The 15890-nt window shown below is 37.2% G+C and overlaps 1 protein-coding gene across 2 annotated transcripts in view; it reads left to right on the forward strand.

Moving 5' to 3' along the window:
* Window positions 1–15890, forward strand: part of RELN (reelin) — a 492672-nt gene that overhangs the window by 132964 nt on the left and 343818 nt on the right. For both annotated transcript variants that reach the window (XM_027573967.2, XM_027573968.2), the window contains exon 3: window positions 5304–5439. In XM_027573967.2, the coding sequence (XP_027429768.2) occupies window positions 5304–5439 (136 nt within the window). The remainder of the gene's footprint in view (window positions 1–5303; window positions 5440–15890) is intronic.

The raw sequence follows: 15890 nt of genomic DNA on the forward strand, positions 1-15890 counted from the left end.
AATTACTATGGTACACACATATACATATAATAAGTATATATTGCCTTGAGATACATGTAATTAAATTCTATTATCCGATTTTCCCCTTTCCAAGTAATATTAAAAACTAGGGGCGCCTGGGTGGCTCAGTCATTAAGCGTCTGCCTTCGGCTCAGGTCATGATCCCAGGGTCCTGGGATCGAGCCCCGCATCGGGCTCCCTGCTCCGCGGGAAGCCTGCTTCTCCCTCTCCCACTCCCCCTGCTTGTGTTCCCTCTCTCGCTGTCTCTCTCTCTGTCAAATAAATAAAAATTAAAAAAAATAGTAATATTAAAAACTCAATATGTATCCTATTATCAAGCACGCAGCAGGGAAAGCACCATCATAAATTTAAATTCATTATCAAATTCAAATTTCAGTTGTCCCAAGAATAGGTTCCCAAATCACCTACATTAATTAGATGGATATTATATGTCTTTCATGACACAAGCCATTAAGAAGATCATTGTGGCGGAGGCAGTAAACTGTGTTTCATAGAACACTGGAAGCTGAGCCTGACTGTTCTCATTCTCATTTTATATTTGCACCTCTGCTCATTATGTCTGCCTTTGTGAGATGTCCTTCCATCTTTCTTTTATTGATTTAGATTGTACTCAGAGAGCTTTGGAACTGAAGGGGGTCTTAGTGATCATGGACCAGCAGTTTACAGATGTCAGAGCTGAAGCTTGAGAAGGGGCACTATGACAAGGTCATTCAGCTGTGTGTGGCAGAGCGAGGGGACAGTCTGTTGATTATACTCTCCTGCCTCATGTAAATAGAAACAAATGTGGGAAATCTTGGCTTTTCTCTCAAGAGTCAGCTCCAGCCTCCCTCTTCAATAGCGCCATTTCTGACTGGATAGCAAGGGCACTGGTTTGAATCCAGGCTACACTCTCCACTTTCTCTATGACCAGGAACACGTTCTTTTATCTCCATCACCTCAGGGTCCTCACAGGTAAAGTGGAGAAACTAACAGCTCCTTCCTCACAGGGTTGTTAAGAGCCTCAAATAAGTTAATATTCATGAAATGCTTACAATAGCACCAGGCCATAGTAAGTGCTCAATTAAGTATTACTATAACCATTATTATAATTGTTTCTATTAATGACTCTTCTCCTATTTAATAATTTTTCACAAATACAACTTCATTTAACACTTAACTTATTTTCTAGGTGTTTTATTTAGAATGTCAGTTTGCTCCAGTTTTCTCTTTCCAGCTCACGTTATTTCGGGTAGGGACCATGTCCTACGTTTTTTCTGTGCACCTCCACAGGGCCGAACAGAATGTTTGAGCCAAACTAGGTATTCTGTAAATACTGTTGTTTTCTGCTTGTTGATACTAAGATGAATAGATGACTAATAGTTGCAACTCTGGCCAACTTTTAGATATTTTCAAAGAAAATGCCAATTAAAATGTGGCAACCAAGATATGGAAGCAACTCAAATGTCCATCCAAAGATGATGAATGGGTAAAGAAGCTGTATATTGTATATCGTATATATGTGATAGAATGTTAGCGGCAAAAAAAGAATGAGATCTTACAACTTGCAACAGTATGGATGGACTTAGAGGTTATAATGTTAAGTGAAATAAGTCAGACAAAGACAATTACCATATGATTCCTCTCATATATGGAATTTAAGAAAGAAAACAGACAAACAAACAAAAAAAGAGAGGGAAAAACCAGATTCTTAAATACAGAGGACAAATTGGTGGTTGCCAGAGGGCAGGTGGGTGGGGCAATGAGTGAAATAAAGGGGATTGAAAGTATACTTGTGATGAGCATGGAGTAATGTATAGAATTATCGAATCATTATATTGTATACCTGAAACTAATATAACAGTGTATGTTTATTGTACTTCAATTAAAAACAAAAAAGAAACTGTGATGGCAGTATAATATGCCAGGGCTTTTTGTTAAAAAAGCAAAGACCATTGCGCACTCCTAGTATTTGAAGGTACATAATAAGGCCCTCAGAATACGTGGTTCTAGAAGTAGTGGGTAAAGGATTGAATATTTTGCAGTACTGTCAGGGCCCTGTGTAAGACACTTCTGGATACTTCCAAACTGTTCTATTGGTACCATATGGGTATTATTCTATGCCCTGAAGCCTGGACAACATCTTACTAAGACACATTTTTAATGCATGTTCTTGGCTACACATTAGCATTGCTTGGTGAGCTTCTGAAACTCCCAGTACCCAGGCTTTATCCCAAACCAGTTAACTCAGAATCTCTAGGAATCAGTATTTATCACATCTCTTCAGATGATGCCCCTGTGCAGCCTTGTTGGCAACTACCGTGGCAGATGGTTGGATTGCAAGAATGTTGTTCTGTGGCAAATTTACCCAGAGTGGGGCATGTCATAATTACAACAATATAGCTTTTTTTATATATATAAAATATTGTGAAATAATATGCAACCCAGACATTGACTCACTTTCTAGGAGGGGTTTTGAAGAATCAGGAGATACTTGAATGTGAATCCTGTTACCAAGGCTGAGAAATCCTGAAGCTTTATTTTGTTTGATTCATTTCCCTTCCCACATGATAGTGGCTGGAACTTTTGTTTTCCTTTTTGGTCAGGCTGACTCCTGCAGATGTGTCATTTTCCACATACACACACAGGATTTCTGCTTTATGCCCAACCAGAGCAGAGTGGCAAATCCTGAGTCATGGCTTGTGAGTCTCCTGCAGCACTTTGTGATTTCCTGGGTCGTCTCTTCTCCTCCCTAACCTTGTGGTTTCTCTGGCTTGATGAGTTTTGTCTCAAGACGTAGCTTAAAAAAATAAAAACTTGGATGAGAAAAAGGGCATTGTTAAGCTATGTCAAAATACAGACCTGTCTTTCTCTTTCTTTGTCCAGTATGACCTATTCTTTTATTCTAGAAGATTCTGTTTCACTGGGTAATGTAACATATGTGATACCTTTCCTATTGCTTTTAATTTTTTTAGTTAAATCATTCTTGTATTGATTCATAAAAACATTTCTTGAGTATCTGTGATGTGTCAGGCATTGTGATAGTTGCTTGGAATATAAAAATTAAAGACCTAGTCCCTCACAGGTCAAGTGCTATGATGAAGCATGTATGAACTGTTAATGATGACATGTAGAAAGGGCACCTATCCAAACATGGGGGGGGGACTGTACTCATATGTATTGGATCATTTAATTCTCACAATAACTTTGGTATTTCCACTTTATAGACAAGTGGTATTTCCACTTTAAAGACAAGGGTCTCAGAGTAAGTCATTTGCCTAAGTTCACAAAGCCAGGAAGTGAATTTTTTATTTAATTGCTCATTCCTGACAATGTTTTTATTAATATTGTTATTAATAAACTTTGTTTTTAGAGCACTTTTAGGTCACAGCAAAACTGAATGGAAAGTACAGACATTCCCCATATGCCCCCACCTCCCCCCACAACTCCCCACTGTTGTCTGCCTCCTGCATTACAGTGATACATTTGTTACAACAGAGTAACCTATCCTGACACATCATTATCACTCAAAGTCCCTAGTTTACATTAGGATTCACTCTTAATGTTGTACATTCTGTGTGTTTTAACAAATATATAATGACATGTGTCCACTATTGTAGTATTAAACAGAATCGTTTCACTGCCCTAAAAAATCCTTTATGTTCTGCCTATTCATCCTTGCCTCCCTCCTAACCCCTGGCAACTGGGGATGTTTTTACTGTCTCCATAGTTTTGCCTTTTCCAGAATTTCCTATGGTTGGAATCATACAGTATGTAGCCTTTTCAGATTGACTTCTTTCATTTAGTAAAATGCATTTATTTATCCATGTCTTGTCATAATTTGGTAGCTCATGGCCTTTTGGTCCTGAATAGATACTCCATTGTTTGGATGGACCACAGTTCCATTCCATTCACTTATTGAAGGATATCTTGGTTGCTTCCAAGCTTTATGAATAAGACTGCTATATACATCCATGTGCAGGGTTTTGTGTGGACAGAAATCTTTAATTCATTTGGGTAAATAGTATGGAGCATGATTGCTGGATCATACAGTAGGAGTATGTTTATTTCTGTAAGAAAATGCCAAACTGTCTTTCAAAGTGGCTGTACCATTTTGTATTCTCACCAGCAATGAATAAGAGTGCTTATTTTTCCACATCCACACCAGCATTTGGTGTTGTCAGTGTTTTGCATTGTGGCTGTAATAGTTGCAAAATGGCATTTCATTGTTGTTTTAATTTGCAATATTCTAATGATCTCTGAGGTTGAACATCTTTTTCATATACTTACTTGCCCTCTGTATATTTTTTGGTTAGGTGTCTTTTCAGGTCTTTTGCCTATTTGTTATTTTCTTATTGTTGAGTTATTTATTAATATTTTATATCAGAGGTCAACCTAAGAGAATCATCTTCTTAAAAAATAAAAAAAGCATCTCCGGATAGCTCAGCTGGGAGCTGACCTGGCACTTACAGCTAGGCTATGGTATTCTCATGTGGAATATAAACAGTTTTATAGAAGATCAACATCAGACAAGGCCACCTTGAAGCTGATGGCTTGAGCCAAAACCAAGGCCACTTTGTAATCATGCCTGAACACAGACAAAAGCAAGAACATGGTGCAAATCACAAAAATGACGATCCCCCTCTGCATGCTAACATGGCTTTTATCGATCACAACTTTAGCTTATGTCATTCCTCATGTCTCCCATATACAAGTTATTAAGGTACTCTCTGATAAAATTGACCCCACTTCTGATAGCACCAAATCCAGAAGAAAAACCACCTATCCCTGTAACCTCCCCAGCAGGATTGGGGGGTCCCAGTACTTTCAGTACTAAAATCAGGAAACTCTCAGGACAGCTTGATCATCCTACTCTCTAAAATAACCTAACACAAGCCCAAATAGTTTAACAAGCCTTTGCTAACATCCTCTTACTGAGATACTTCCTAGTTCCCAATAATATTTGGTCTCATTTGCTGTAAACACTTCCAGTAAATCCAACCTCGTTATACTATAGGTATGGTCCTGGTGGTCTTTGGTGATGGACAAAGACCATCAACAAAATCAAAGGAAAGCAACTACTATAGCAATGAAATTAATAGATTAGCCCTTAACAAAAATGTTTTAAATTATTAATATCCTTCTAACAACAGGACACGGAAAATTGCATAACTTACAGGGTGGCCAAAGAATATGATGAATCTTAACATACAAGAAAAATGTCCAGAAAATATTGTTAATGCCATGATAAGAAAGACCGTGTTTTGTTGTTTTTATGACAACTTCTCTTCCTTTCTGTCTCTCAGGGATCATGTCTGACCACCAGTTTGGTAACCAGTTTATGTGCAGCGTGGTGGCCTCTCATGTGAGTCATCTGCCCACAACCAACCTCAGCTTCGTCTGGATCGCTCCACCTGTTGGCACTGGCTGCGTGAATTTCATGTAAGTACCCAAAGTGTCTGTGACCAGTAGGGAAGGCAAATATACCTCTCATGGGATGAGATGTAGGCTAAGTATTTAAATGTATTATTTTAACAGGTTTGACCTTAATTAAAGCCACTAATTTTGGTGTCAAAAAGAGGTCAAGATCATAAAAAAAGATAACTTTAGCAGTATATTTTTGCATATATCTTTATACTTCAAGATATCTGAGTTGGATTTTAGCTGACAAAAATATACAATTGGATAAAAGTATGTGAAGAAATCAAGGCAGTAAGAAAACGAATGTTTGGAAAGTAAGATGGAAACAAATATAAAAAGATGCCATGAGTCTCCATCCATGTTTTAGAAAATCACAAATTTAGCTTTCAGCTTTCTGGCCATTAGTGCCAAGAGAGAAATGTGATCAGTTAGGTGAGTGATGGTGGTGGGAAGTCAGGGAGTCCATAGAAACTTAATGACCCTCTCTTATGCTTTCATTAAGAGGAAGCTGGGAAATGGGGTGAATGATGTTCCAACAGCATCCTTAGATATTAACATTGTTCAAAGGCTGTGACTTGCTCCATCTCAGTGTAAACTCTACCCCTATCCCTGCCCCAGAATCTCCACTCCTCATACTTCTTAGTCTTCTCTCTTTTTTTTATACCATTTTTGACTTTTAACATATAATATACTTCATTTATTTGATTATGTGTATTATTTATTATCTGTCTCTTCTAACTGAAATGCAAATTCCTTGAAGGCAAGCATTTTTTTCTGTTTTGTTAACTGATTTGCCCCAACTGTCTAGAACAGTCCCTGGCACTCAGTACACACTCACTCAATATTTATTTAATGGAGGTAAACCAGTGGAATAAGGCCAAGGGCAGTTCAGAAACAGCTGTTTTATAGGCAGTCAGGCAAAAGAGAGCTGGAAGGCATCTTGAATGGTTTTCTATTCTGAACCTTCTGCTCAGACAACAACATCCCATAAAACCTGCATACTCTAAAATTTACCACTACCTTTCCTTTCCCTTTAATAATATACAGTTCAGGGTCAAGGGTTCCCGTGGCTCCCACATCACCAATTATATATTTTCTGCCTATCCTCTGGGTTATGCAAGCTGCAAACATCAGATTAATCCTATCCAGCTGATTGACATTCAATCCTATCATTTCTCCTTCAGAAAGTTTTTCATACTTGAACATTTTTCTTCCAGAACCTTTTGCTAAGATGATTACAGTAGCTTCCTAAGTGATTTCTTCTCCTCCAGTCTATCCTGGACATTGTCGTCTAGTTAGTCTTCCTAAGGCACAACCTTGATCACAGGAAACCTGAATACTTTAGACCTCCTTTCTGAGGACCAGCCCTTTGGCTTGGGTTTGAAGAGTCTTCCCAGTCTTGCTGTGTATCATCTTCTGTTTTATCTCCCATGTGCATGTCCTGATCGGGCACAAATTGCAGGACTTCCCACAACCCCGTAAACATTCCATCCATGACTTTCTCTTTCTCCATTCTTTTCCCTTAGCCCAGAATGCTTCTTCCCCCTCAACTCCAGTTATTAAAGTCCTACCCATTCTTTAAGGACTGTTTAAAATGCCAACTCTTCTATAAAGCTCCAAGATATCAACAACAGAAGTGACGTGTACGATCACATTTTGCTTGTAACTCTATTGTAATGCTGATTATATTTTACTGTATACTTATTCAAGGTAATTTCTTTCCTTTGCTATTAGATTAGATTGGACAGGGATACATTTTTATTTCTTTGTGATTCTCCCCACAGTTGGTACAACATCTCATACATAGATATCACAGAAGATGACCCTTGAATTAAATGATGTTCAGTGTTGTCTTTTCCTTTAGTTTAATAGTGATCTCTGACTCTCTCTTTTGGAATGCTCTATCTTATTCATGTTGGCACTGGGAAAGGTAATTTAAATTCTTGCCCTGCATAACTTCTTCATTTAAGACAAGAATTACTTTTTTGAAAGCTAGAACACAAAAGAAATCTATATCAACAGCATACAACCGCCTGTTTCCAAGTAGATACAGTTTTGAATTGAATCTGTTTAAAAGTGATATTTGATAGCTTCTGGCCTCACTGTTCCCAGGGTCCCAAACTCTGTTTTCTTCTGAGAAATAACTTAGGTATTTTTTTTAAAGATTCATTTATTTATTTTAGAGAGAGTGCATGTGTGCCTGAGCAGGGGGAGGGGCAGAGGCAGAGGGAGAGAAGCAGACTCCCTGCTGAGCACAGAGCCCAATAACATGATTCTCAATCTCAGGACCCTGAGATCATGACCTGAGCCAAAATCAAGAGTCAGACACTTAACCCACTGATCCATCCAGGCACCCCATAACTTAGATATTTTAAGTCTTAACCCAAACAATGTTTTCTTAGAAAAATACTGTTTGGACAGAAGTAATAGTTACTGACTGCAAAGAAATTCATATGCCCTCACCCATATTTCCCAATAAAATTTTGATGATACAGTTTGTACTTTTTAACATTCTTTTTTCTTTTTTTAAGATTTTCTTTATCTGTTTTGAGAGAGAGCACGAGAAGTGGGGGGAGGGAGAAGCAGACTCCCTGCTGAGCAGGGAGCCCTAAGTGGGCTCAATCCCAGGACCCTGAGATAATGACCTGAGCAGAAGGCAGATGCTTAACTCATTGAGCCACCCAGGCGCCCCTTAGCCTTCTTAATAAGCAGTTAACTCTTCACTTATTGTAAACCATGACTGTATTGAATGTTACATTTGGGCAGGATGCTTTTGTTGATCTCCTTTCCTAATTAGTTTGTGAGAGAGTCCAGGAAGACTGAAGATTGCACATGGGCCACAGAAGCAATTTATTTGAAAATTTCTGAGCCAAGTCTTACAATTTCTTGCCTTTGTTTCTTTCTCCAGTATTTATGATGTGTTCAGTAGAGCTCCATATGAGAGTTAGTATTTGTAATTAATATGTGCCCAGCAATACTTGAAGGAGATGGTTAATGTTCAACATTAACTTTGAATATTAAACAAAAATAAAATAACACAAAGCTTATGGCATTTGAATGTAAATATACCATGATTCTTTCTTTTCTGACTAATCCCCAAAATTAAAGCTGTTATTTTTTTTCTTTTTTTCTTTTTTTTTTTTTAGAGATGGAGAAGGGGAAGAATAGAAAGACAGAGAGAATCCCAAGCAGGCTCCATGCCCAGCATAGAGCCCAGTGTGGGGTCCGATCTCATAACACTGAGATCATGACCTGAGCTGAAATCAAGAGTCGGTTACCCAACCAACTGAGCCACCCACGTGCCCCAAAACTATCATTTTTTAGGCGAGGAAGAATTACTTTTTAGAAATTAAACTTTAGCCATGCTGATATGCTTTTGTAATATATTTTATGTAACTTTTTCATGTTGTGAGTTAATTCATATCATTAGTTAATTTTTCACATGTATTTTCTTTTTTAACTGGACTTTATTTTTTTATTTTTTAATTTAATTAATTTATTTATTTATTGAGAGAGAGCGGCAGGAGAAGGGCAGAGGGAGAGGGAGAGAGAAAATCCTAAGCAGGCTCCAGTGTGGAGCCCAACACTGGGCTCCATCTCATGACCCTGAGATCATGACTTGCACCAAAATTGAGTCAGATACTTAACCGACTGAGCCACCCAGGTGCCCCTTACCTGGACTTTAAATCCCCCAAGGTCAGGGACTATGTATAGTCCCATTATATACCTAAGAAATCCCAATGCTCAAACTACAGACAATAGAAGGCCCTCAATAAATATTTCTTAATAACTAATAATGATATCATCTTTCATTGACCTCAAGATACAGATATTTTATATTTTGGAAACTCTGAAGTAGAGTTGCATCTTACCTTTGATGGCATCTTACAATTATAATTGCCAGTCCTAATTTTATTTTTTAATGTCTTACAACTGATGGCATCTTGGATTTGAAGAAAACTAAGCAACTAATATTTATCATTTACCATGTACCTGGTCTCTCTAAAGCTGGCAATTAAACTGACACTGCACCAATTTTTATAATCTGGTATTAGTACAGCAAATGTATGATGCACGCTCTGCGATTTTAAAGCCCAGTTTTCTATTTAAAATTCTTTATAAAAAAAAAAACCCATAGTAAGAATTATGAAGCATTTGAACTAAAATTCAAGACAATTGTATAATGCACTGTGCATGTTTTTCCTAGAGAAAAGTAAGTGGCACACTGACTAAACCAGGTTTTATTGATAAACCACTTAGCCACATAGTCATTTGGGCCAACTGTTTACAGCCTTTCTTGCTAAAGATAATGGAGTAAGAGACATTGAAGAGAGGATGTCCTGAGGATAAAGTTGCTGGCTACATTGGTACAGATGTATTAAATGGATCAGTAACTAAAATTATTTTATCAATACTTTTATGACACCTGTTGCTATCATTTACATTTTTAAAAAAGATTTATTTGAGAGACAGAGAGTGAGCAGAGGGAGAGGGAGACAAGCAGAGTCCGCACTCAGTGTGGAGCCCGACTTGGGGTTCAATCCCACAACCCTGAGATCATGACCTGAGCCGGAATCAAGAGTCAGATACTTAACCGAATGAACCATCCAGGCGCCCCAGATATCATTTACATTTTAAGTGATAATTTTACTCAGAGAACTGCTGAATATTCAGATCTTACATCAGTATGGTTTGTCCTTACTTTTATATTTGATTAGTCTTAAGTGACTAGCAAGCCTCAAGTTTATTTTTTTATTATTTAAAAAAAAATTTTTTTTAAGATTTTATTTATTTATTTATTTATTTATTTATTTATTTATTTGTCAGAGAGAGAGGGAGAGAGAGAACAAGGAGGGGGAGTGGCAGGCAGAGGGAGAAGCAGGCTCCCCGCCAAGCAAGGAGCCTGATACAGGGGTCCATCCCAGGACCCTGGGCTCATGACCTGAGCCGAAGGCAGACGCTTAACAGACTGAACCACCCAGGTGCCCAAGTAGGTGCTGTTCTGATCTCAGTTTGCAGATGAGGAAACTGAAGTACAGAAATGTTAAATAACTTGCCTAATATCACTCACCTAATGGTCAACACAGCCTGGATTCAGAAGGCAGTCCAGTTTCAAGCATGTGGTTTTTGCTCTTCACTATAGTTGCCTCTGAAATGATCTCTTCTCTATTTTATTATGGCAAAACATCCACGGCATTGATACAATGAAAATTATATGGAGTTGGTAGTTGGTGTCAGCATCTCTCAGATTTTTTAAGTGACCAATATGGGTTTCCTATCCTCATTTTGAAATCTATCTCTAGATGAGATGTAGTAATATTATCTAACTCATTCAAACATCAAGAGGCACCTATTTATTTATTTAAAAATTTTTAGTGCCAAAATATTTACTGAAAGTTTCAAATCTTCAAAAACCTTACATAAAGTGAGCAAACACAGGGAAACTGATGACAAATCAGATGAAACTAATCTCTGGATAAGTCAATGAAGGCATGAAGGGGAAAAAAAGAATATCTCTGAGCATTTACTATGATCAAAACACTATAGGGGCATCTGGCTGGGGTCAGTCAGAAAAGTATGTGACTCTTGATCTCGGGGTCATGAGTTTGAGCCCCATGTTTGGGTGTAGAGATTACTTAAATAAATAAAACTTTAAAAATAATAAAAATAATAAAACACTATATTAGGCTCTTTTACAAATACAGGAGGCACCTATTTAAATTTCTGAAATGTGGAGGGCGCCTGGGTGGCTCAGTTGGTTGGGCGACTGCCTTCGGCTCAGATCATGTTCCTGGAGTTCCGGGATCGAGTCCCGCGTCGGGCTCCCTGCTCGGTGGGGAGTCGGCTTCTCCCTCTGACCCTCCTCTCTCTCATGCTGTCTCTCATTCTCTCTCTCGCAAATAAATAAAAAATCTTAAAAAAAAATTTAAATTTCTGAAATGTGGAGAACATTAGATTTATATCTCAAACATGGGTTTTATCTTGGTATAGTATGATGCATGTTCATTCTTTGGATGGTGATTATATCCTATCTCTTATCATGAAAGGATTCCATTAGGGAGGGAATGTGTCTATTAAAGACAAAACTTATCACTATTAGATTTAAGTTTAATTGCTTGGACAGAGATGCTAACATAATATTAGAATTCAAAGGGAGCAGAAAAGATCAGATCTGTGCCCAAATTAGTGACCATTTAACCATAAGTCAAATCCCTCAAAACTAAGAACTGATTTGAAACAAGCGGCGTTCTATTTAAGATACTGAAGCAACAACAAAGAATGAACTCAGGCCAGCAAAGAGGTACACAAGTGGACTGTATTTGGACATTTGACATTTTAAAGGAAGATTCTCTTAGAAGACTAATTTTTTAAAAGTATACTAAACAAGAAGACAAAAACAATCATTTAAAAATTGAAGACAGCAGCAGTTTCTGAATACCAGACAGTCTGGAAATCATACAGATGCACAGATTTGAGGTGCTGCCTTTAGTATATCTCAGAAGCCTTTAATTTTTGATGAGAGCCATTCCACTGTGTCTGGAGGATTCCTCAGGAAAGATAGTATGGTTGCCCATTTATTTCTATCCATCAGAAGGAAGCATCACAGATGTATTTGCCTTGTTATTTAAACATTTGAAATGAGATCAGGGACGCTCCCATGGGTGCATTTATTGGGAGTGCATTCATACCTACAGATAAGGATGCCAACAGTTGATACATACAAATGTTATTTTACTTTCTAGGTTTACGTAGCTTACTGCAAAAATAAATCCCTTCTCATGGAAGGCTAACATGATTATATCCACACTGGTCGATAAAACCAGATATGCTGTTTCCATAGGAGGAATTTTATCTGTCTCTTAACTCACAAATCTCTAATTTTTTTCTGATGGTCTACTTTTCTTTTTTTAAACAGACATTTCTAAACAGACATTTCCCAACCTGAGACAATTATTTCAGTGCTGCTCAAAAATGTACCTTTGAATGACAGAATAAAAAATTTTTTTTCTACCCTTAAAAGTGAATGGCTAGTACCCTGATGGTTCTCACTCCCTTTAGGCCCCTGTTTTTCATCAAAGTTAAATAGCCAATTAGGTTTGGACAAGGAGACAATCTATGTTCAGGGTCTAATGTGTGTTCTTATTTATCAACTTTTTGGCAAATGAGGTCAAGATGCTGCCTGGGGATTTAATTTTTAATTTTAGGGAGTGTGATAAAATGTTGAGATAAAATATGTCCATTTATCTCCAGGAAGATCTAAAGAAATTATTTTTTATATTAATTATATAACATATTTTTAAAAATTTAACAGATTCAAAAGGCAATACTAACCCCTTTGTATTACCTGTCTTCTTCCTTCTTGTCACCTCCTTCTTCCAAGAAGCCACAGTGTAAACAACACTGGTTCTATTAGGGCAATTTACTGGAGTTTCATAGGACAGTTTTCTTTTCATCAGAATCATAAGACCATCCGAGAAGTAGAACTGCTTAATAGTGAGAAAATTTTTCTATTTCAGTAATGAAATATGTTTAGGGTCCAAAGATGGACCTGCATCTGTGAAGTCTATCCCACAGCAAATAGTTGTATTAGTGAATTTGTTCTTTTTTAAATCTCTGCTTTTTTTCCCTTTTAGGTAGAAATACCAGTTTTTCCTAATGTTAATTCTAGAAGCAAAAACAAAACAAACAAAAAAGCAAGCTTATGGCAAACCTATCCTTTTATTCTTCCCTTCCCTTTCATGTAATGGAATCATAACTTGTGAAGGGTACTTAAGTAAGTGGACTGCGGTTTGGAAACCACAAGATGCTCTTTATTACGAGGCCTTGTGGTTTAGATGGGATTACTACTCCACTTGGCACTTATTACTTGAAATCACATGGATCATTTGTGAAAGCAGAAAACACCAAAGTCAGTAAATCTAAAAGCTTTATGCATTACAATTCTTAGCACTTCTCTGTATCTAATAGAAATTTCCTAAATGAGATATGGGCAGAGATTTGGGTTATTTCTTTATTAATAGAATTGATGAAACCAGTTTTAGAGGCCTTATGTGAGAAATTATTTTTTTTTCAAATTGCCTATGCAGTCAAAAATAGTGATGACAAAGATGTCTGGGAACCAGGTGAATAAATTTTTCTCATGGCAGCAACAACTCCATGGTTTGCCAATACAGTGACTTGGATAGTATATACTAGCAGCAAGATTTTATTTAGCTCTGCTTTTTTTTTTTTTTTTTTTGGAAAATCTCTGAATAAGGCATGATTACAAACATGAAGTAGAATTTTGATTGCTTCATCCAGATAAGAATTTTTTAAAGAATTTAGCTTGTCCACTGTGACTTACTTGGATATACATAGAAACATACCTCGCTTTATTGTGTGTCACTTTAGTGCAATTAACAGATACTGTGATTTTCACAAATTGAAGGTTTGTGGCAACCCTGAATTGAACAAGTCTGCCAGTGTCATTTTTCCAACAGCATTTGCTCACTTCCTGCCTCTGTGTCATGTTTTGGTAATTCTTGTAATATTTCAGATTTTTTCATTATTATCATATTTGTTAATGATGATCAGTGGTCAGTGATCATGACTCACTGAGAGCTCAGGTGATGGTTAGCACTTTTTGGCAATAAAGTATTTTTAAATTAAGGTATGTACTTTTTTAAAGGCACAATGCTATTGTGCACTTAAAAGACTACACTATAATGTAAATGTACCTTTCATATGCACTGGAAAACCAAAAAATTCGTTGACTCATTTTATTGTGATATTTGCTTTATTGCCATGGTCTGGAACCAAACCTGCAATACCTCCGAGATTATGTCCATATGCATGTGTATGTTTATATTTATGTATATATTTACATACAGACATAGATATGTATTCATATGTATGCATATATATACAAACGCACACATATATTCTAGAATTTGTTTAGAATTATACCTTCTAATATGGTAGCTACAAGGCACATGTACCTATTTATTTATTTATTTATTTATTTTTACCTGTGGCTATTTAATTTTAAGTTAAAGTCAAATAAAATAAATAGTTCAGTTCCTTAGTTATACTAGCCACATTTCAAGTTCTCAGGAGCCACATATGTCTAGTGACTATTATATTGAACAGCACAGATCTGGAACATTTCCATCATTACAGAAAGTTCTAATGTGCAGCCCTGCGAAAATCTAATTATCTTTTCCTCTTATGTTACCTTAACATTTACAGAATGTAACCATGTACTTCAAAGGACATACAGAAGGAGGAAAGTAAAGCTAAGATTTTGCAATGGCCCTGTGAACTTAAAACATTATAACTGCTAACCTGGCCAAGCAGGGCAATTTTTTTGTAGAAAACTGGTTACCTAACTGTTCATTTTTTTTAAAGATTTTATTTATTTGTCAGCGAGAGAGGGAGAGAGAGCACAAGCAGGGGGAGTGGCAGACAGAGGGAGAAGCAGGCTCCCTGCTGAGCAAGGAGCCCGATGCAGGACTCCATCCCAGGAACCTGGGATCATGACCCAAGGCGAAGGCAGACACTTAACCCACTGAGCCAACCAGGTGTTCCTACCTAACTGTTCATTTTAATTTTGTTTGCTAAAGCAGAAATTTCTATGGACCTTAACTTTATGGGGACCTTAACTCTATGTAGGCCAAATGTGACAAGTGGGGATCCCCTCTGGTTACCTTCTCATACAGTGCTCAGGACTTAGTACTACTCTTTGGCTGCTCTGGGCTAAGGCATTGTTCTTCTTCTTGCCCCCACCCTTGGGTCTCACCCTGCCTGTCCCCCCCATCCTCTGTCGCAGTGTTTTAAGTTCAGGGCCTTCTCAAATATTCCCTTACCCTATGACAATTTACCACCATGTACCTAAGATTTAAAATGAGCATGTCTAGAATGCTAATCATTAATATGAAAATAAGCAATAATGAGGTTTGGAATAGCATTTGATGGTGATGCTGCTGCTGCTGATAGTAGTAAAAATAGCAATTTCCATTTAGTGAGCACCTGTATACAAGGCAGCCTATTCAGATCCTATACCTTCCTAGTATCACTATTACTGAAGAAAGAGCTTGAAGAGCTCACAGAAATAGGTCTGTTTTCATCCAAAACATGTGCTTCTAGCTGCTATCCTATATTACTGCTCTCTGTCACTGTTAAAATAGTAATTGTAAAGATAGTGTCGCAATTCGAGAGATGTTTGGAGTATTAAGTGACAAAAACATAAAAAAATGCATTTCTACTATTTCAAACACATTAAAATTATGTTTGTAGAGGATTTCTGGCATTGTGGAAAACTGAGCTCTCATGGCGGAAGCTCTTTCTATTAAAATCACATAGAAACTTTAGATAAATGAGTAAGCATTTAAAATACATACAAAACTGTTGGAAAGAAAGTGAAGACACAAGGTGCCAGAAGAAAGGAGAGGTATGGAGACTGGATCAGGAAGTGGAAGCAGATATCATGCGGG

This window comes from Zalophus californianus, chromosome 12 (assembly GCF_009762305.2).
Source record: "Zalophus californianus isolate mZalCal1 chromosome 12, mZalCal1.pri.v2, whole genome shotgun sequence".
NCBI classification, from domain to species: Eukaryota; Metazoa; Chordata; class Mammalia; order Carnivora; family Otariidae; genus Zalophus; species Zalophus californianus.